This window comes from Suricata suricatta, chromosome 10 (assembly GCF_006229205.1).
Source record: "Suricata suricatta isolate VVHF042 chromosome 10, meerkat_22Aug2017_6uvM2_HiC, whole genome shotgun sequence".
Taxonomy (NCBI): domain Eukaryota; kingdom Metazoa; phylum Chordata; class Mammalia; order Carnivora; family Herpestidae; genus Suricata; species Suricata suricatta.
The window spans coordinates 86,088,273-86,112,050 of record NC_043709.1 but is presented as its reverse complement, the minus strand read 5'-3'; the positions used below and the strand labels follow the sequence as shown (position 1 = coordinate 86,112,050).

At 35.3% G+C, this 23,778-nt stretch overlaps 1 protein-coding gene across 5 annotated transcripts in view; it reads left to right on the top strand.

The window, feature by feature from the left end:
* SLCO1C1 (solute carrier organic anion transporter family member 1C1) overlaps nt 1-23,778 on the top strand; it is a 65,820-nt gene that overhangs the window by 602 nt on the left and 41,440 nt on the right. For 4 of the 5 annotated variants that reach the window (XM_029955666.1, XM_029955668.1, XM_029955667.1 and 1 more), the window contains 3 exons: nt 3,967-4,131; nt 5,291-5,432; nt 16,200-16,332. In XM_029955666.1, coding sequence (XP_029811526.1) covers nt 4,003-4,131; nt 5,291-5,432; nt 16,200-16,332 — 404 coding nt within the window. In that variant the 5' untranslated portion in view covers nt 3,967-4,002. Of the gene's footprint in view, nt 1-3,966; nt 4,132-5,290; nt 5,433-16,199; nt 16,333-23,778 lie in introns of those variants that run through there. The other variant, XM_029955669.1, reaches the window with a different exon arrangement.

The window sequence follows — 23,778 nt, the reverse complement described above, 5'->3', positions numbered from 1 at the left end:
TTGCTGAGTTATTTTAAGGATAAGCCAAAAATATATAAGGCACCTGGCACATAAATAGCATTTGTTAAATCTGAATCTGACACAATTACTTGTATTAGGGAGGTCAGCTTTCTTTGCACACACTTTGTGGTAGCAAGTACCAGGAGATTATTTGGTGTCCAAAAGACAGGCTAATCCACAGGTTTTCCTCGTGAGACTAAAAGAAGAGGGTGAAGGGGGTAACTGCTCTTTGACTTTCTCTCTGGCATCTTTGGGGTTTGACTGTGGATGGAATCTGTGTCACAGGATTAGGGCACAGAGCTTCAGGGCATCTGCGTGATCCAATTACAACCTTTCTAAGCTATCTGTGCCCTTTCAAGACTAGAAGATTCATTTTCAAACTTATATGAACAGAGAATTTTTGGGTTTTTTTAAGTGGAAAAAAAAAAAGAAATATCAGTTGGCTTCTTTTTCTTTGGCCTCCAGAGTAAGATCTTCTCCAACCCCGGATGTTGGATGAAAACTTTGCCATAACTCTTTTCCTGGAGGAATCTGTTCAAGTGGTGGAAGAATAATTGATGATTTGCCAAATGCAAATCCTTTTAAATAGTTGTGTGCTCTTGTTCTACTTCTGCAACTACAAATGAATAGAGAGAGGGGGAGAATCTGGAGGATCTTACCATTCATGTCCTTGAGCTTTCCTTCCCCTTCTTTTCACACAGGCATGAAAAGCTCAATTCTCATAAACATAACCTCCTTGAAACAGAATATTCTTGAGATGATCTGCAAATTAGCCATCGGGATGTAATGATATTTTCAGTAAAAATATACAGTACCAGTGTTTTAAGCTGAATACTGCTTTGCCCTAACACAACATCAACTAAGATGACTATAGTTATCTTATTTTTGTCAAAACTTCTGGATTAGAGATTTTTGTGTCAATACCCCCAAATATAAGAAGACAATGTGTTTTGGTTTCTCAGGTTTTTAAAATTGTTTGCAACATGATTGTTTTTCTCCTTAGCCTTAGCATTTTAGATGTAACCCTTTGAATCTTTTAAAAATAGATTTATTAAAAATTATAGTACATTTAATAATTAAAGAATGTATTTGCATATTCTGGTCCATTGGCTTTATTATAACTGGCCAGAAATAATATATTGAACCTCTGAAACAGTAGTCCAATGTGAATTAAATTCAGATTTTTTCTGGTATATATTTCTTTCTTGATGATATTTTTACATCTTTAATATTTAAAATATTTTTGTGTGTTCATTATAGAAACATTAGGAAATATGGAACACAAAACATTTTTAAAACATTGTCTGCAGTGTCACCAACCATAAATAATGTGTTAACCCTTTCTATATAGACTTTCTGAGATTTCACTTCTATGCATATACACATGTGAAAATGTATGCTTCTTTTGTAAAATTGAGCATTATATATATATACTGTTTTATACCATGAATTTTTAAAGTCAATATTAATAAAAATATTCTATATAGCTAAGGTTACTTTTTTATAATAAAAATATTCTATATAGCTAAAGTTAATTTTTTTATAATAAAAACATTCTATATAGCTATAGTTACTTTTTTACATTCATTTCTAAAGGCTTCAAAAGATTTCCTTGCATGAATAGCCCATAATTTGTTAGACATTTAGGTCATTTAGATGTTTTAACTTTTATTGTTATTATTGTTATTATTTATTATTATAACTGGCAGTGGGTCTCCAGCAGGTTAATGAAACATACTCGGTAGTCTTTTAGTAGAGAAACTTATGTAACATTGCATAGCCCAATGTTTCTCAAACTTCTTTTCATTGTTCTGACAAAACAATGTTCTGGAAAACTAGTTTCAGTAAGTCGTTGGCCACTGGTATTAGGCCATAAAGAAGAATCTCTGTGTCTTTTCTTAGAACTTGTGTTTTTTTTTTTTTTAATCAGAAATGGATGTTAAATTTTATCACCTGATGTTTGGCATCTACTGAAACTTTATTATTTTTTTATTTTGAATTTTTTCAGCTTTTTTGAGATGTGATTGATAAATAAAAATTGTCTAAATTTAAGATATACAATGTGATGTTTTGATACCCATTAGAACATGTAATATTATAAATGTGTACATTCATTAATGTAATGACTTAGGCGAATAAAGTTCCTAATATTTTTACATTTGTAAACTAGATCTTAATTAAAGAATATATTAATTTAAATTTGCTAGTATTTTATTTAAAATATTAGCATCTCTAAGTTTCATCTGAAGCGTTTTGTTTCTTGTGCTATCCTAATGAGATTTTGCTCTCAAGATAACTCTGACTTCTTAAAATGAATAGAGATTTTTATCATCTGTTTTAATTACCTAATATGTTCTCCTTAAAGGATATCCCTTGATAAAGCACTCCTTAGTATTTTGTTTAAGGGATCTACCCTTAGTAATTTTGTTAATGGCTATTTTTCCTCTTCTCGTCTGTATCAGGACAGGTGATAAATATTTGCCAGAAAGTTATCTATTTGGTCAAGACTTTGGAGTTATTTCTATATATTGTGCATAATTTTTGTTTTATAGTTCTAAACATCTACATTTAGAGCTCGCTAATACTGTATTCCTGGGTCTTTGTCTTTTGATCTTGCTTAGTATTATCTGCTCTTTGTTTAGTTCTTTGGTTTTTAACTTTTTTCCTGTTTCACTCAATTTTCCTTGCCCATTTCTTGAAAGTTAAATTTATGTACCAAATAATCTAAAAATTAAATAATCTAAAAATCTAATATTAAAAAAAGAAAGAAAGCAAGAGGCCCCTGCTGTCCTCTTCTCAACTCGTTTCTCACTCCCTGGAGGAATCCCCTCCAGGTTTAAATGTTCAGGTCTTACTTTTGATATTTAACTCCATATTTCAAAATAAAGTTTTGATTTTTCAGTTTGGGTAAGTTATGTATGAATTCAAGCTGTAAAGGATGAGGTTTAGTAAACACAGAATAAGTATTACATAAAGTCAAGGTAATATACACATAGGAGAGTAAACCTGAATTTTCTAAGCACATTAAATTTTACTCCGAATGTTATTCCTTTAATTAGTGTGATGAAAATATGCAAGATTTCTATTAACATGCAAATGTATCATTAGGATGATGGGAAGTTATTTTGTTTTTTTAATTTCTTCACTTAACTTGTTTTTTCAAGCAGGTATTGAGCCATGCAGAACCCTAAAGAAGTAGGGAGAAAATAGATTCAGAGCATGTGACTCTGTCCAGGGCTTGGTAAGGATTGGAATATGGGAAATTAAACATAGGAAGGGAGGCCATCTTTCTTTAAGGCAGGCTAAAGTACCTTTTGCCTGAATTAAGTGTAAGCCTGAGGCACAAATCATGCTGCTTCTTTATGTGTCAAACTAAAATGATACATAAACTGGTTCTCCTCTCTCTCTCTCTCTCTCTCTCTCTCTCTCTCTCTCTCTCTCTCTTTGCCATATTTTAAGCCTTACTTTGGATCCTATAGACCTATAGGAATAACAGTGTGCTACAGAGATCTACAATGAACATCAATCTTTTCTACCCATTCTGTTAAAATAGATTAAAAGGCTTTAGTGACTTAATTTTAATGAATCAATATTCAGATGGTTGAATTCCTCTTCCTTTCCTGCTTGCTTCTAGTTTAAGCTGGCAAGACCACAGAGTTAGCAAAATTCTGCCTCGTTATGTATTCCAAAGGCAACATTTAAATTTATTCTTTGCCATAATGAAGCTTAAGCTGGAGGGATTGAGAAAGAATGCTGGCTACAGAGTCCTGATAGCTGGATTAGTTAATCAAATATGCTGGTCAATTTTAATTGAAAAACCTTGCCAACTTACTGTTGTAAAATAAGGTAGCTTCACAGCAAACTATGTCTCCAGAATTGTGATCAGTGAAATAAAAACACTATTTAATAAAGAGTGGATTGAATTTTTGTTTTGTTTTGTTTCTGTTTTTATTTTACTTTCAAAAGCAACCTTGACAGGATCAGTCAAGGAATATTTTCATAATGGATACTTCATCCAAGGAAAATACCCAGTTATTCTGCAAAAGTTCAGAGCGACCTCTTGGGCGACCTTCCTTAACAACAGAATGTTCTTCCTCAAAGGAGAAACAACAGTGCTGTGGTGAACTGAAGGTAACAAACAGTTAAACAGTAAACAACCAAACAACCCTATATGGTGAACTAATGAGTAACAATTAGGTTGGGGGGGGAGGATAATTTGGTGGAGTCCATGTTTTTGACTCTCCATCCAGATGTTTGCTACATAATTTTACAATTCATATTTCTATACAATTACATATTTTCCAAGTAGTTAGAAGCAAGAATTTTTTTTTTCCTTTTTCAAAAGTATTCTTAGATGTAATTTATTAAAGCCACACTTTACCAGGCAGTGAAAGCAATCTCTCCCTACCCTGTAGTTGTTACTACATATTACTTTCGGGCCCCATTTGAATGTCCCTCCTACACTGAAACAAGAGAGAGACGAAACTAACATTTATTAAATTTCTGCCATGTACCAGCTATTATGCTAAGTATAGTTATAACATTTAATCTATGAGATGTCCATATTAATCCCATTTTGTAAATAAAAATTTTGAACTTCCCTTGCTGCCCAGTACAGGACAGGATGGTGTTGCTTTTTAAATGGTTCTCAGGGTGACTCCCAAGTTCCTGTTCTTTCTTTGTACCAAGCATTCACTCAGCAAATATATGTGTGTGTTTTCATACAAATGATTAGTTATTCTATGGATACTCCATCACAGACTCAGGTCTGGCAAAATACCTAAGCCAGCTATTATATGACCTTGAATGTGAACTCAAGCAGAAGGATAGTAGTTGTACTTTTTTTGGTCTATTATGTTCCCTGCTGGTGCCTGTGGCACCACTATAAAACAGTCATGAGTAGTAGACTTGATAAGATGTTAAGTGTTTGATTTATATTCTTGTTTTATTTCTTTCCCATGAATGGCTCCTTCCACTCTTTGCTTCACCATACAGTAGATCTTCTTTTCAAAGCAAAGACCCGTTCAGGTGTCCTTGGGAGGGGAAGGGGAAAGAAGGGAAGAAACAGATTTCAATATACATTCTAAATGAAGTCTGTTTCAGAATTTGTATTTTTAGGAATCTAAAAAGCTTGAGGCTGAAGAAAGCCTGTACCCATCCTTGAGAGAAATCGTCAGTGATAACAAGCTTGTTAGATTGTTCTTGGTTTGCATTTTTGTCTGTTTGTTTAGTAGGTTTCCACTTGTGTGTCAAGCTGGAGTCAGACTGTGTGACTTGTCATATTTTCCAGGTATTTTTGGGTGCCTTGTCTTTCGTTTACTTTGCCAAAGCATTGGCAGAAGGCTATCTGAAGAGCACCATCACTCAGATAGAGAGAAGGTTTGATATCCCCTCTTCACTGGTGGGAGTTATTGATGGTAGTTTTGAAATTGGTAGGTATTGCAGATGCCTGGCTTTACTTTTAAGTACAGAGTCTTCTAGGCATGACTAAATGACATCCTCACTACATTCAGTTGTTGCTAGGATCAGACTCTCTGTAAATTCATGTTTAGACAGAATTTTCTAGGGCCTGTTACAGTGGAGGCGATTAGTTCTCTCCAAGCAACCAACAATAAATTTCCTGCCCCAGGTGTTCACTATTATGACTCATACAATTCAGAGTTTCCAATCAGAGCCAAAGGCTTTCCTAGAGGAGAGGTGAGGTGATATTGGGATTTTGAGTTAAAAGTATTTAGGAAGTGTCTTTACAGAAGAGTTATATATCCTAAAAGCCTTGTGATTCAAAACGGGGAAGAATTCACATGGGTTCTACAAAACTTTATTGTAATGATTTAAAAAGTGAAACCATAAAGGAAGTTTTCTACCCAGTGGCCTAGAAAGAAGTGAAAGAAATCCTATTAATGAGAAAAGCAGGCAAGAAAACTTCTACTCGGGTGTCTTTGGGAGCAGTTGATTATAGACTTCCTCTTGGCACTTGAAAAGACCAGGTGATTCCAGTCACTGTGTTGGAAGTGCTTTAAAAAGTATAATCCCGCTTAGAGCTTCCTAAATTGATAAGCTACAACGCTATAATTCTTTGTTAAAATAAACAAAGAATGGGGGTCCTTGCTACCTTGGGTCTCAAATATATACTATGTGTGGTAAATGCTCTAATGGCTCTAGGTTCAGCTCATGTGAACTTATAGAAATGTGAAGAAATATTTTTCAACTCTTCAACAATGACTATTTTAGTTCATACTATGTATTTCTGTTCATATCCTGAATCTCACAGAAATAATTAAAAGAATGAATAGTAACCTTTTACCTTCAAGGTTTTCTTCCCAAATCCATCTTTTATCATCCTATCAAAAAATAGGATTGCTTAGCTCAGTACTAATCATATGTTAATATACATATGAATAACTGGGCAAACTGGTGAAAATACAGATGCTGATTCTGTAGGAAGAGGAATAAGACTCAGCCTTTCTATCAGGCCTTCATATCACATGAAGCTGTTATTCAATAAGCCATAATTTGTTTAGCAAGTTTCTGAAACATCTGATCATATTACATTCTTGAATAAATTCCTTAGATAGGCTTGGATGGTTGATGTAGTACTTGATGCCTGTCCTGTCCATAGCCCTAAACTGAATGAAGGGCCATGAAGAGTCAAGATAAGGGTCACACACCTAATCACAGGAAAAAATGATATAAAGAGGCAACTAGTACCAATTAAAAGAATAAATCACAGAAAGAAGGAATGAGCAGATAGAAAATTATACATCAAGTGGCACTTCTTGCTCACTCTAGATTATAGTATAAAAACATTTTAGAGCTAAAGAGACTTAGAATATGGTCCCAGCTTGAGTCCCCAGGTCCTGATACAACTTGAGAAAGTCTAAATTTGATACAGAGTACTAATGTTTCACAGAAAATGACAAAGGACCCTGAGAATAAATTGATATTAATTCCTCCAGACTATTCTAAGCACAGAAGCTGTTTACTGAATTAGATACAATAAAATGCCTTGAAATCCTCTCACTTCATTGCAAACCTTTGTTCCAAACATCACTAGGTTTGCTCTAGTTATTTGTAATACACAGTTTTTCAGAAAAGTGGGGTTCCTGACCATATTCTTAATTTATTTCTCTTGTCTCTCCCCACATTCCTTCCTTCCAGGATTCTGGACCCACTCTCATCTTTGTCTCTAGCTCCCATCTCTTCTTTTTTGCATGACAATCTCATTTATCCTTTGACATCAATTGGCATTATTATCTAATGTCCACACACCTCATACTCATTTTTTCCCAAGTATTTTCTCAAAGCAAAGACTTTCTCCAACAACAGCAGAGTTGCCAAGAAATAAAATGTTTTCTATACCATCACCTCCTAATATTTCCAGATACTCTTTCTTTCAAGTGTTTTCCCATGTATTTTTATAAATATTTAAAAGTTTTGCTTTTTATATTTTAGTATTTAATCAAATTCATGTGGATATTATAAAAACTTTATATATACATATATATGTGCATTATGTGTGTGTGTGTGTGTGTGTGTGTGTGTGTGTGTGTGTGTGTATAATGGTATATAGCCATGTAAACTACTTTCACTGCCCTAAAAATCTTTGAGCTCTACCTATTCTTCCATCATTGTCCCCTACCCTCTGGCAACCACTAACCTTTTTACTGTCTCGATAGTTTTGCCTTTTCTAGAATGTCATATAGTTGGAGTCATATAGTATGTAGCCTTTTCAAATTGGCTTCATTCACTTGGGGTTTCACCATGTCTTTCTTTTCATAGCTGGATAGCTCATTTAATGCCAGATAAAAATCAGTTTTCTGGATAGACCTTAGTTTATTTTTCTATTCATTAACTGAAAGACATCTTGATTGTTTTGAAGCATTGGCAATTTTAAATAAAGCTGTTATAAACTTCCCTGGGCAGGTTTTTCTGTGGACATGTTTTCAGCTCCTTTGGGTAAATACCAAGGAGTATAATTGCTGGATCATATGGAGAAAAATATATTTAGTTTTGTAAGAAACTGCCAAATTGTTTTCCAAAGCTTCTGTACCATTTTGCATTCCCACCAGCAATGAGCAAGAGTTCCTTTTGCTCCATGCCCTCCCCAGCATTTAATGCTTTGGATTTTGGCCATTCAAATAAGTGCATAGTGGTATCTCATTGGCATTTCAATTTACAGTTTGCTTATGTCATATGACGTTTAATATCTTTTCATGTGTTTATTTGCTATCTGTAAATCTTTTTGGTGACCTGTTATTTGGACCATTTCTTAATCTCACTGTCTGTGCTCTTATTGTTGAGTTTTAAGTGTTCTTTGTGTATTTTTGATGACAGTCTTTTATCTGATATGACTTTTGCAAATATTTTCTGTCAGTCTGTGGATTGTTTTTTAATTCTCTTTTCATTATCCATAACAGAGAAGAAACTTTTAATGAAGTCCAGCTTATCCGTTTTTTTGGTCACAGATTATGCCTTTGATGTTGTATCTAAAAAGTCATCACTAAATCTAAGGTCATCTAGGTTTTCTCCTAAGTCATCTTCTAGAAGTTATAAAACTTCTTTTTTTTTTTAATGTTTGTTTATTTTTGAGACAGACAGAATGTGAGGCAGGGAGTGTCAGAGAGAGAGGGAGACACAGAATTCAAAGCATGCTCCAGGCTCTGAGCCTATGAGATCATGACCTGAGCCAAAGTCGGACACAAACAACTGAGCCACCCAAACACCCCTAGAAGTTATAAAACTTCTAGAAAGCTATCAAGTTTTGCATTTAGGTCTGTGATATATTTAGACTTTATTTTTGAGCAAGAATTGTCCTTGCTCTATCTTATTACATTTGCTCTTTTGTTAAAGATCAGTTAACTATATTTATGTAGGTCTGTGTATTCTGTTTCATTAATCTAATTGTCTATCCATTCACCACTTGTTACACTGTCTTGTTTAGTGTGGCTTTATAGTATGTAATGAAGTTCAGTAGTGTCGATCCTTTAACTTTGTTCTTTTCTAATGTTGTGTTGGCTATTTGGGGTCTTTTGCCTCTCCAGGTTGTCATTTTAGAAGTCACTTTGTCAGTACCTACAAAATAATTTCCTGGGATTTTGACTGAGATTGTATTGAATCAATAGATTAAGTTGAATAGAACTAGCATCTGGACAATACTGAGTCTTTCTATCCATGAACATGGAATGCCTCTCTTTTTCCTTTGTTCTTTCATTTCTTTCCTCAGAGTTTTGTAGTTTTTGTCACATAGATCTTATACATATTTTTTTTAATTTGTATTTTATTTTGGGGTCGATAAGGTAAACAGTTTTTCAATTTCATTTGTTCATTGCTGGCATGTAGGAAAGCAGTTGGCTTCTGTGTATTAACCTTGCATCTTGAAGTCCTGCTGTAATTAGTTTCAAAAGTTCCTTTGTCAGTTCTTTTGGATTTTTTACATAAATGATCATATCTTCTGGGGAAAAAACACTTTTAGTTTTTTTCTTCACAGTCTGTGTACCCTTACTTCTTTTCCTTGTCCTATTGTATTAAGTACGACTCCCAATACAATAATGGCAAATAATGGTGAAAGGGGACATTCTTGCTTTGTACCTGATCTTAGTGGGAAGCTTTGAGTTTCTCATTCCTAAGTATGATGTTAGTTGTATGTTTTCGTAGATATTCTTTATTCGATTGAAGTAGTTTGTATCTCTTCATGTTTATTGAATTTTTTTATTATAAATGGTTGTTGGATTTTGGTAAAATGCTTTTTCTGCATCTACTGATATAAGCATGTGACTTTTCTTCTTTAGCCTGTTGATGTGATAGATGATATGAATTTAATTTCTGGTGTTTATACCTTGCATACCTGGGGAAAATCCCATTTGGTTATGGTATATTGTTGGATATGATTTGAAAATATTTTCTAATATTTTGTTGAGGAATTTTGCACTTATGTTCATGAGAGACATTGGTTTGTATGGATTTTCTTGTCTGGTTTGGTATTAGGGCAATGTTGGCCTCATAGAAATGACTTAGAAAATTCCCCTCCTTTGAAAGAGGTTATAGACAGTTGGTATCTTCTCTTCATTGACTGCTAGGTAAAATTTGCTAGTGAATCTTTTGGAGTCTGTGCTTTCTGTTTTAGAGGGTTATTGTTTATTGGTTCAATTTCTTAAATAGATACAGGCCTGTTCATATTATCTATTTTTTCTTAGGAAAATTTGGCAGATTGTGTCTTTTAGGAAATAGGTTATCAAATTTTAGGCATAGAAATGTTCATAATACTCCTTTTTTTTAATTTAAAAAATTCTTTTTTGTTTTTTGAGAGAGACAGAATGTGAGTAATGGAGGGGCAGAGAGAAACAGAGATACAGAATCCAAAGCAGGCTCCAGGCTCTGATCTGTCAGTACAGAGCCCGACGTGGGGCTCAAACTCACAAACCTGAGATCATGACCTGAGCTGAAGTCAGATACTTAACTGACTGAGCCGCTCAGGTGCCCGCCCTTTATTATCTTTTTAATGTACATGAAACTTGTAGTGATGTCTCCCTTTTCATTTCTGGGATTAGTAATTAGAATCTTCTCTTTTTCTTGGTGAGCATGACCAGAGGCTTATTGATTTCATTGATCTTTTCAAAGAACCACCTTTTGGATTTGTTGATTTTTCTTCTGAGTTTCTGTATTCAATTGCATTTATTTCTGCTGTAATTTTTATTATGTCTTGCCTTCTGCCTAATTTGGATTTAATTGGCTTTTCTTTTTCTAATTTCCTAGGTGGAAACTTAGATTACTGATTTTAGATTTTTCTTCTTTTCTAATCTATGCATTCAGTGCTATAAATTTCCCTTTAATCACTCCTTTTACAATAGTCTTTTGTTACATTTCCTATTTGGTAATTCCTGGAATATTAGAACAGTATTAATATCTAATATTATCTTTATGCAGCAACCTTGTTGAACATATGTTAATTTTTTTATTTAAGTATAGTTGAAACACAATGGTATATTAGTTTCAAGTGTACAACTTAGTGATTTGACATATTTATACTTTATGCTATGTTCACCACAGGTGTGGCTACCATCTGTTCCATTATATCACTATTGCAATATCATTGAATGCAATCCTTACAGTGTGCCTTTTATTCCCACAACTTATTCATTCCATACAAGAAGCCTGTATCTCCCTCTCCTCCTCTCTCATATTGCCCAACCATTCTTCCCCTCTGGCAACCATCAGTTTGCTCTCTGTGTTTAAAGGTCAGAGTCGTCTTCTTATTTATTTATTTTTTTAAGGTGTCACTTATGAGTGGAATCATATGGTATTTTTCTTTCTCAGTCTTACCTATTTCACCTACCATAATACCTTCTAGGTCCATCCATGTTGTCCCAAATAGCACAATCCTATCCTTTCTGTGGCTGCATAATATTCCTCTGTGTGTGTGTGTGTGTGTGTGTGTGTGTGTGTGTGTGTGTGTGTATGTACACCTCCTTTTCTTTATCCATTCATTTATGAATGGACATCTGGGTTGTTTCCATATCTTGGATATTGTAAATAATGCTGCAGTAAACATGGGGTGCACATATCTTTTTGAATCAGTGTTTTCCTTTTCTTTGGATAAATGCCCAATAGTAAAATTATTAGTTCATATGGTATTTCTATTTTTTTATTTTTTTATGTTTTTTATTTATTTTTTATTTGAAAAGCAGAGAGAGACAGCATGAGTAGAGAAAGAGGGAGGTATAGAATCTGAAGCAGGCTCTAGGGTCTGAGCTAGCTGTCAGCACAGAGCCCAACTCAGGGTTCAAACCCACAAACCATGAGATCATGGCCTAAGCCAAAGTCGGATGCTTAACTAACTGAGCCACCCAGGCACCCCTCTATTTTTATTTTTTTAAGGAAACCCCATACTATTTTCCACCATGGCTGTACCAATTTTCCTTCCCACCAGCAGTGCATGAGGTTTGCTTTTCGTCCACATCCTTGCCAACACTTGTTATTTTTTGTCATTTAGATATTTGCCTTTCTAACTGGTATAAGGTGATAGTGATATCTCATTGTGGTTTTGATTTACAGTTCTCTGATGACTACTGATGTTGAGCATCTTTTCATGTGTCTGCTGGACATCTGTATATCTTCTTTGGAAAAATGTCTATTCAAGTCCTCTGCCCATATTTTAATCAGATTTGTTTTTCTGTTTTGGGTTGTTTTTGTTTTTTTTTTTGTTTGTTTGTTTCTGTTTGTTTGTTTTTGAGTTATATAAGTTCTTTATGTGTTTTGGATATTAAGCCTTATCAGATATACCATTTGCAAATATTTTTCCCCTTCAGCAGGTTATCTTTTTGTTTTGTTGATTGTTGCCTTTCCTGTGCAGAAGCTTATTATTTTCATATAGTCCCAATAGTTTATTTTAGTTTTTGTTTCCCTGGCATGAGGAGACTTATCTAGAAAAATCTTGCTATAACCAATGTCAGAGAAATTACTACCTGTGTTTTCTTCTAGGACTTTTATGGTTTCAGATCTCACATTTAGGTTTTAATCCATTTTGAGTTTATTTGTATGTATGGAATTTAAAAGTGGTTCAATCTCATTCTTTAACATATGGCTGTCTAATTTTTCCAACACCATTTATAGAAGAGACTGTCTCCTCCATTACATATTTCTGCCCTAATATTAATCTTCCCATCTATGAGCTTAGAATATCTTTCTCTTTGTTTTTGTCATCTTCAATTTCTTTTTCTTAAAGCAGCTTTAAATGTTTATTTATCTGTTGAGAGAGAGAGAGAGAGAGAGAGAGAGAGAGAGAGCGAGCGAGGGAGCGAGCACAAGCCAGTAGGAGAGGGGTGGAGAGAGAAGGAGACACAGAATTCCAAGCAGGCTCCAAAGCTGTCAGTACAGAGCCCAGCATGGGGCTTGAACTCATGAACCGTGAGATCATGACCTGAGCTAAAACTGAAAGGCAGACACTTAATTTATTGAGTCATCCTAGGCACCCTTGTCATCTTCAATTTCTTTGATCAGGGTTTTATAGATTTTGGAGTACACTTCTTTCACCTCTTTGGTCAAGTTTTTTCATACTTATTTTATTCATTTTAGTCCAATTGTAAATAGTGTTGTTTTTTAAATTTCCCTTTCCTTCTACTTTGTCGTTATTGTATAGAAATGCTACCAATTTCTGGTTATTTATTTTGTATTCTGTCACTTTACTGAATTTGTTTATTATTTCTAGTAGTTTTTATGCGGTCTTTAAGGATTTTCTTAATTTTTTAAAGTTTATTTATTTATTTTGAAAGAGAGCAATCACAGAAGGGGCAGAGAGGGAGATAGAGAATCCCAAGCAGGCTCTGTGTTTAGTAGCATCAACTCACCAACTCAAAGTCACCAACTGTGAGTGAGATCATCCACCTGAGCTGAAATTAGAGTTGGATGCTTAACCAACTAAGCCACCCAGATGCCCCAGGATTTTCTATGTATAATATAAATGTGTGTTCATTTTAATTGTCTATAAGAGTCGATAGTAGAGTTTTTTGAATAGACAACCATATTGCCTGAGACTGAAATCAGTTGTATATTATTTTTTCCAATTCTTAGATCTGTTAAATCTTGTTTTTTGCCTTATTACATTGGGCTCAGTACTATCTTAAATAGAAGCAGTGACAATGGGCATTCTTTTCTCTTATGTGCCCTTAGTGAAAAATGCTTTTTTTAAGATTATTTTCTTTGAGAGAGACAGACAGACAGACAGACAGACAGAGACAGCATGAGCAGGGGAGGGTCAGAGAGCAGGAGACACAGAATCTGAAGACAGGCTCCAGGCTCTGAGTTGTCAGCATGGAGCCCAATACAGGGCTCGAACCCACAAACCATGAGATCATGACCTGAGCCGAAGCTGGACACTCAACCAACTGAGTCACCCAGGCACCCCTGAAAATGCTTTTATAATTTCACCATTAAGTAATATGTGTGCTGTATAATTTGGTAGATATATTTTATTTTTCTAAAAACTGTTTATTCAAGAAAGAGAGAGAGGTCATGAGGGAGGGAGGGATGGAAAGAGAGAGAGAGAGAGAGAGAGAGAGGGAGAGAGAGAACATCCCAAACAGACACCACACTGTCAGTGCAGAGCCTGACAGTCTCACAAACCATGAGGTCATGACCTAAGCGTAAATCAATAGGTGGTACTTAAGCAACATAGCCACCCAGGTGCCCCGTGGTAGACATACTTTAAAAGTCAATATGCTCAAATATTTTTCTTATCATAAATGAGTGGTATATTGTATGCTTTTACTGCATCTGTTAGGATAACCATGGAATTTTTCTCCTTCTATAATTTAATACAATGATTAAATTAATATATTTTTTTCTTATCTTACTTGGTAGTACCCTTACACTTCTGGAACAAATTGCATTTGGTCTTTTCTTTCATTGTCTTTGTCTAGTTTTGGTTTCAAGGGTATATAAGTCTTATGAGTTGGATGGCTTTCTTTTCTGATATCTAAGTACTTTGTGTGTGTGTGTTGAGAGAGGAAGAAAGAGAAAGTATGGAGAATCTCTTCCTTAAAAGCTTGGTAAAACAATTTTAAAACATTCTGAATTTGTTGTCTTTTTCAGTAGCTAGTGATAGTATATGTGAAAGAATTTTGATACCCAATTTAATTTTTTAGAGGTTATTTATCGCCGTTTATTTTCTCTGTGTATCTTCTGAGAACTCAGAGGGATATGAAATGAAAGCAAAACCTCTATAGATATCACAGCTACTAAAATGATATTATGTAGTCTTTGGCACACTCACTAATGTGTCTCAGAAACAATCTGTAAACATAAGTCCTTTGTTAAGTGTTGGTGGGAGTTGGGGAGGGTAGGTAATGTTGGTTGCAGGGATACAATACCTATAACTGAAGGCCAGCTTTCACTTACTTTGTTTATTTACTGTGTCACATTAACAAAAGTAAAGACATAATTATCAATGTTATGATACAAAATTCCTTCTAGTAAATGCTTAAATATCAAATGAGTAATCTCATACTCAATGTTATGTTTTTTCCCTGTGAAAATTAAGAGAAGTTTAATTCTTTCTGGAGCCTTAAAACCTAGAGCCACTGTGCAAGTTAATTTTCTCACTGTCATTATTGTTCTCAAGGCTGTAAAAACTGCTGCTCTTTTTGCACTTGACTAAAGCTGGCAATGTGAACAAACAGTAGTAAATTAGATGATTGCTTACAGATGTAAGCAAACATACTCTTGCTAGAAAACTGGAAACATAGAAGAGATCTTCAAAGCAACACTACCCATCAGCCATCACAAGCATTTTCTGAGGAATTGCTAAGTTCTTACTCTCTCCAGCACTGAACATTTTAAAGACTATTCCAAATGCAAAGAACTGAAACTTTAAAGCCTTTTGAAATCTAAGTTTCTAAGCAGTGTTTATCAAATCATGTTCCAGGAACCATCTCCATAAGCACATTTGAGCTGGTTTTAAAAATGCAGATTTCTTGGCCACCCCTCTATCCACAGAATCGGAAACTGCTGGGAGCTCACATGATACTGCATTTTTAAGGTTTCTGTTTCCTTCACCATCTCCTTCCAGTATTTTTGTGTACAGCAAAATATGAGGACATTTTCCCTACAGCATGTTTAATCACCTTAAGACCTTTTCTAAAAGCATAATTTTTATTTTCAAAAAATTCTTTTTGTATTAATATGAAGTTCATAACTCACTTTCATAAAGTGAGGTGCAGTTGTGTTTGTTTTACTTTTTCTAGAAGGAATATCTGCTGAAGCAAGAATATGTATGCATATGTTAAGAGCAAATGGGAAACTGATAAAAGTTTTACTAGAAAATATTAATGAATGAAAAACCAGTAATCAGGTTCACTTCAAAATCACTAAGGAAAACTTAAGAGCACACCTAAGGGAAGTTTCTACAGTTTGATTTACTAATAAAACACTTTAAAAGGACAGATAATTAGGGTAGATGACAATGAAGTAGTTGTGTTGGTAATTAAAGTATTTTGATAAATGGATGAGATAATTGAAGTAATGAGCATGAAGACAATTTCAACAGTCATCTCAGATTAGAGAGAAGAAAGACAAGATGGGAAAGATGGCAGGGAGACAGTTTAGTTAAAGAATTGCCAGAACTACTATAGACATTCCTTTATTTAATATGCTGATGACTTTTTCTAATTTATCTAATTGATGCACATTTTATTCTTTACCCAAAGGGAATCTCTTAGTTATAATGTTTGTTAGCTACTTTGGAGCCAAACTTCACAGGCCAAAAATAATCGGAACAGGGTGCCTGATCATGGGAGTTGGAACACTGCTCATTGCAATGCCTCAGTTCCTCATGCAGCGGTAAGTCTAAAGCAATTATTTTTTTTCTTGATTTAACCAACTGTATCCCTCCCTTTTAATAATTACAGCTAATTATTTAAATTTAAGAAAATGACATATGGCTTAAAGCATGATAATTTATATCTTATTTTTTGTTATATCCTCTGGGGAAACTTTCAGAATACTTACAATTTTGTGTATAATTTAATAATCTGTAAAAAAAAAATTTGGCATGCAACTATGTATCAATGTCACCAAAAACTAAAGGGACATTTCACTAATGTGTCTTCATTCAAATATTTATCTGCAGAGGCAAAATAAGTAAAAAATTTGCATATTGTGGTAGATGTCAAACAGGTAATGAATGAATGTTTCTGAAAATATCACTTGACTGTCAGATCATTGACAGAGGATATTTTATCAGTTCAAATTGTTAGTGAGTGTCCAAATACTACCTCACAGACCTTTTTCCGTAGAAGCAGGTTGTCTGTATCCTTTAACCCTGAAGTAGATTGTTGTTCACTCTAGATCATTATATCATGACATTTTAGAGCTGGAGAGACTTAGGTATGATAAAGTCCAAACTTTTTCTTGGATTCCGAGGTTACTAAATAAATATAGTCAGATATTTTACTTCTGTGGTCAATTTATAAAGATGGTGCACAGAATTCTCCAAGTGAGATCTCTTCTACTTATTTGGATAGTTTCCCTGGTCCCTTCATTTTTGCTTGGAGAGAGATTGGTGGTTTCAGGACTTCTGCCTACTCTTTGAACACCTATCCAGCCTCCTTTCCATGGGGCAGAAGTTTTCCTTAGATCCTTGGGGTTCTACAAATGTGCTATATGGAGTCAATAGAAAAAGAATAAGCAAAGCAGGCCGAGGAAATGGGTCTTAACTCTCCCTAATCCCTGGTTGATCAATAGCTGTGCCACTACTATCTGTTCTAGTCACTGAACTTCCATGCAACATATTTGTGGCGGGGGGGGAGAATTCAATTACTTAAAAAAATAAAATTTGAAAGTAGTTGCAGAGGATAAATAAATCTGTGACTCTTGACATAACTCATTCTACAGTGGATCTTCTCTGTATGACTGTGGACGCGCTACTGAACCTTTCTAGGCCTCAGTTTATGCCCCTTAAAAATAGGTATTATAAGTATTAAAAATAATACCTAGCTTATAATAACATTGAAATATTAAATGAGGTGATACAGGTAAAATGCTTACTAAGTTTCCTCATATATCTAGTAACTGTGTCATTATTGTTATGTATTGTTATGAGTCCTTCTTAGATAAATAAGATATCTGGTTTTAACCAGAGACCAGTATTGGTTTGTCTTAAAGATGTTGCATTCAGATTAATAATTTTGTCACTTCAAGTTAGTGACAAATATAAAATACTAGTAAAAGAGAATCAGAAATAGACTAGACAGGCAGTCAGGCTAGGGCTATCAAAGGATGCCAAAGGGTCAAAGACAGATTCTTATACACTACTTTTTTGTATGTTTAAAGTTATATTTGTTTATTCATCATTTAGTGTCTGTCATTTGCCTGGTACTGTACCATGTAGTGGGGCTACTTCAGTGAGAAAAAAACAAAATGAAATAAAACAAAAATATATATGCACAATTTTTTACCCATGAAGTTTACTATCTACTAAGGATTATTATAATGACTTCTTTTTAATTTTTTCACAGCATTAATTGAACACTTGTCCAAAATGTCATAGTGTCTAAGAGACCACTATACTCTGTCTGCCTAGCAGAAATACTTTTGATGTCCAGCATAACATAACATCAGTCATGGATATCAATTATCCATAAGCAAACTGTCTTTAGCTTTATGTGTGTTAGCTCACCTGACTCATGAATTTAACAAATATATTTTGGTAATTTTTCTAGGTAAGGGTGATAAAGTAGAGAAAAAATCTCTGCTCTCATGGATCTTAGGAGGAGAAGACAGATAATAAACAAAGAAGTAAATAATGATATAGTATTCCAGATAATATTAAGTGCTATAGAGAAAAATAACCTTCAGAAGACAAATAAGGAGTATGTTTGGGGAGGAAAGGTTGCAGTTTAAAGTAGGGTTGTCAGAGGATGTCTCACCCAGATAACCCTTGGGAAGAACTGAAAGAGATGAAGGAGAGAGCCATGCAGACACCTGGGGAAGAAAGATTCTGTGTTGATTGAATGGTGAATGTAAAGTCCCTGCAGCAGGAAGGAATCTGGCATGTGGGTAAAGAGCAGGGAGGCTGGCCTGAGTGGCTGAGGTAGGAGGAGCAAGGGGAAAACGTAAGGGGAAATAGCAGAAGCTGTTAAGGTTGCTTCTCCAACTTTGATGGACATTTGTGTCACCTGAAGCTCTTGGTAGACTGTAGATTCTGATTCAGTAGCTCTTCGATAGGGTTTGAGACTCAGCTGATGCTACTTGTCTGCAGACTTCACCTTGAATAAGTAAGGTTGCACCCAATTGCAACTTCAGCTTCTTGGGATGATATGGGGAGCCAGTGCAGAGCTTAGAGGAGAATGGTACGGTCTCACTTACATCTTTTAAGGCTCATGCAGCCTACTGCTTGGAAAAATAACTCTGGGGAGGGAATCATGGAAGTAGGAAGACTATTTAGGAAGCTATCTTAGAACTTCACGTCTCCAAATCAAGATTGTTTCAGTTTGAAGCCAGGTCAGAACTAAAATCTCTGACTTAAACCACTGATCCCCTGTTCAATTACTTCTCTGTCTCCTTATCCAACGGAGCCTAAAAGGCACAGACTACATGAATAAACCCACTTTACCCCTAAAAAGATGGAAATTTGAAGAGGTTAATTGATTTTCTAGAGCGTCATATATAGTAATTAGTGTCAAAGGAGACACTTGCATAACATTCCATTTATTCAAAATCTAAATAATTGTTATGCTAAATCGTTTCGTTTTGACAGAATGAATTAGGAAAGCTCAAATAATTTAAAATTTTAAAAATACTACATAATCACAATTGATATTTATTTTAAGAGCCTTGAGGCACTATAACAATCTGTGGCATCTCTGGAATTATTGAACAATGAAAACTGTATTTATCATGATTTTAATGCTAAATGTTTTCCTATATAGCTAAGAATTGGCAATTATTTTCATTAAGTGGTTCTTAAATTATTTTGGTCAGAGAACCATATGATAAAAGTAACAAAAACTCTGAACTTCTTCCCTTAAATACTAACATACATGCGAAAAAGTTCTTACATTTTCTGTGGGGTTCATGGGCCTAGCAAGGTATAGATTATGAGAACTGATATAAAGCAACCTATCTATCAATCTGTATATTTTAAAAACTCAACACATCTTTTCCTTACATGGCTGAGTAGGTTGTTATACTAATATTACAAATATTACTCTGATTACTAGTCTTTAGTCACATAGTACCTGAACAAAAAGAGAATGATGATGATGTTAAGAAAAAGATGCTATTGTGTTGTCCTTTTATCGGGTGCCTCTATTTGGGGATGCGGTGGAGGGAGGATTGGCTCAGGAAGGGTAATCTGGGAGGGAGCATGGCTGGGGCTTGAAGATGGAGTTCTCACAGTGTTGCCATTCAGCATTGGCTCTTCAGTCCAGCTGCCATTGTAACCTAACACCAGAGGAAAGAATGGAATTAGAAATAACTTAGATCCATAACAATAAACTCTAGAGAAAAGTGATACCATCCAGATAAATAGTTCAAAATTCCCTTATATCAGGGGAGAGGAAGACGGCAGCAAAATAGGCAGACCCTAGGCTCACCTCATCCCATGAACACAGCTAGATAACTGTCAAATCCTCCTAAATACCCCAGAAACCAACTTGAAGACTGACAGAACAAACTCCACAGCTAAATGCAGAGAAGAGGCCACCTGAAAGAAAGTAGGAAATACAGAGATGTGGTGTAGGAGAGAAATGAATCACAGGTACTGCAGAAGGTAGGGAGCTGTGGTCACAGAGAAGGGCAAGAGAGAGAGGAGCACACAGGGGAATGCACAAGAAGAAAGTTTCTCCAAAGCCATTGGCTTGAAGAAAAAGCGATACCGAACTTCATGAGTTCTTGCAACCAGTAGGGTGCAAAGTTTGGAGTTTAAAGGTCAGCAGGCCTGGCTAATAGAGCCCAGAGGGCACTGTGCTGCTCCTGGAGAGAAGTCAGGTGAACAAGTCAGGGGCATACAGCATGGAAACAGCAATCTGAAGAGCACCTGGAGCACACAGGGGTGAGATTATCCACTTTCTTATTCATTTTGGAGCACATTCCTGAGAGATCCAAGACCACACTCACAGAGATACCTCTCAGAACAAAGGAGCTGGCTAGTACCATTCCCCTCCCCTACTGTCCCTCAACATAAACACAGAACCATCTGCCAGAAGCAACACAGCACCAACACTAGCTTCCTAACTTGCTTAGACCAAGGGCCACATCCCTGTACTCTAGCAGGACTGCTCTGCTTCGTCAATCCCAGTGCAGCAGGCTCCACCCTCCAAAGACAGCATAAACCCCCGCCCCATGCCCACACCACGTCTCCCTACCAGAGTTCTCCAGGGCCTCACTTCTGGTGGAAGCAGTATCAAGTCTCACTTCATGACCAAACCAGAGCACACCTAGTTAAAACTCACCACCTTCAGGCCAGGTACCAAACACTGCCTGCAGCAGGTAACAAGAGCCTCTGAGGACAACAGGCCTGAAGGATAGATCAGCTAAAACAAAACAGCAAACACATGCAGTACAAACCTGAGACACCCACTGAAGCCCCAGGTCCCGAACACTTCACAACCTCTTCATAAACTAATTACTTTCAGGCACAGGAAACATAATTGGATTTTCTAACACAGAGAAGAAGACACAGACTTAGGCAAAATGCAAAGATGGAGGAATTTATACTAATTGAAAGCATAAGATAAGGCCACAGCCAGAGATCTAAGTGAAACAGTTATAAGTAATATACCTGATAGAGAATGAGAATAGAAGAAATCGATGAGACCCTTACCACAGAGATAACAGTGTTTTAAAAAAGAATCAGAAATTAGGAGTGCAATAAACAAGATTGGAAGCAGGCTTAATGAAATAATCAGCATTCTGGAAGAAGCAGAGGAATGAATTAGTGACCCAGAGGACAAAATAATGGAAAATAATGAAGCTGAACAAAAGAGAATTATGAAACACGAGAATATACATGGGAACTCCATCAAATGTGAAAACATTCATATTGTAGGAGTCCTAGAAGAAGAGAGAAAAAAGAGTGCATAAAATTTTTTTTGAGGAAAATGATAGCTGATATCTAGGGAAGGAAACAGACATCCAGATCCAGGAGGCACGGAGAACTCCCATCAAAATCAACAAAAGCAAGCCAACAATAAGACATATTGTAATTAAATTTTCAAAACATAATGATAAAGAGACTAAAGGCAGAAAGTCAAAACAAGTCCCTAACTTACAAGGGAACACCCCATAAGGCTAGTTGCAAATTTCTCAACAGAAACTTGGCAAGCCAGAAGGGAGTGCTATGATACAGTCAAAGTGCTGAATGGGGGAAATCTGCAACTAAGAATACTCTGCCCAGCAAAGTTATCATTCAGAAGGAGAGATAAAGTTTTCCAGACAAACAAAAACTAAAGCAGTTTGTGACCACTAAACCAGCCCTGCAAGAAATATTAAAGGAGACTTCTGAGTGCAAAGGAGAGACCAAACATGACAAAGACAAGAAAAGATCAGAAAAATCTCCAGAAACAACAATAAAACAAATGATAAAGTGGCAGTAAATACATATGATAATTACTCTGAATATAAATGGACTAATCAAAAAAAGACATAAGGTATCAGAATGCATTAAAAAAAAAAACAAGACCCATCTGTATGCTGTCTACAAGAGATTCATTTTAGACCTAAAGACACCTGCAGGTTGAATGTGAGAGGATGGAGAAACATTTAACATGCACATGGACTTGACATCTAAGTCAAAAGCCAGAGTAGCAATACTTATATCAGACAAAATGGACTTTAAAAAAAAAGACTGCAACAAGAGACAAAGACGGGCACTCTCTTGTAATAAAGGGGACAATCCAACAAGAAGATCTAACACTTATAAATATTTATGCAACCAGCATTGGAGCACCCAAATATATAAAACCATTAATAACAAAAAAGTCAAGGAACTAATTGATAATGATACGTAAGAGTAAGGAACTTTAACACCCCACTTAAATCAACAGACAGATCATCTAAGCAGAAAGTCAACAAGGAGAAAAAATGGTTTTGAATGACATGCTGGACCAGATGGACTTAGATATATTCAGAACATTTCATCCTAAAAGAGCAGAATACATATTTTTTTCAAGTGCACATTGAACATTATCTATAATAGATCTCATATTAGGTCACAGGTCAGGCCTCAACAAATACAAAGGATTAAAATCATACCATGCACTTTTTCTGACCATAACACCATAAAAGTAAAAGTCAACCACAAGAAAAAAAATCGAAAAGACAACAAATACATAAAGGTTAAACAACATGCTACTAAACAATGAATGAGTCAGCCAGGACATGAAAAAAACAACAACAACAACAACAATACATGGAAACAAATGAAAAAGGAAACTAGATAGTCCAAAACTCTTGGGATACAGCAAAAGCTATTTTTTTTAATGTTTATTCATGTTTGAGAGAGAGAGAGTGCAAGTGGGGAGGGTCAGAGAGAGCAGGAGACACAGAATCTGAAGCAGGCTCCAGGCTGTGAGCTGTCCCCAAACAGCCCAAAGCTGGGCTCAAACTCATGAACTGTGAGATTATGACCAGAGCTGAAGTGGGACACTTAACTGACTAAGCCACCCAGGCTTCCTACAGTAAAAGCTATTCTAAGAAGGAAGTATATAGTGATACAGACCTACCTCAAGAAACAAGAAAATTTTCAAACAACCTAACCTTATACCTAAAGGAGCTAGAAAAATAACAACAAATGAAATCTAAAGCCATCAGAAGGAAGGAAATAAATAGAGCAAAAATATATGATACAGAAACTTAAAAAACAAACACAAAAACAAAACAATAGAACCAGATCAATGAAAGCAGGTGCTGGTTCTTTAAAAATATTAACAAAATTGATAAACCTCTAGCCAGACTTACCAAAAAGAAAAGAAAAAGGTCCCAAATAAATAAAATCACAAATTAGAGAGGAGAAATAACAAATAACACCATAGAAATATAAATAATCATAAGACATTATTATAAAAACTATATGCCAACAAATTGGACAACCTAGAAGAAATGGATAAATTCCTGGAAACATATAAACTACAAAAACTGAAACAGGAAGAAAAGAAAACTTGAATAGACCTGTAATCAGCAAATATATCAAATCAGTAATCAAAAATCTCCCCCAAAACAAAAGTCCAGATGCCTTCACAGGGGATTTCTACGAAACATTTAAAGAAGAGTGAATACCTATTCTTC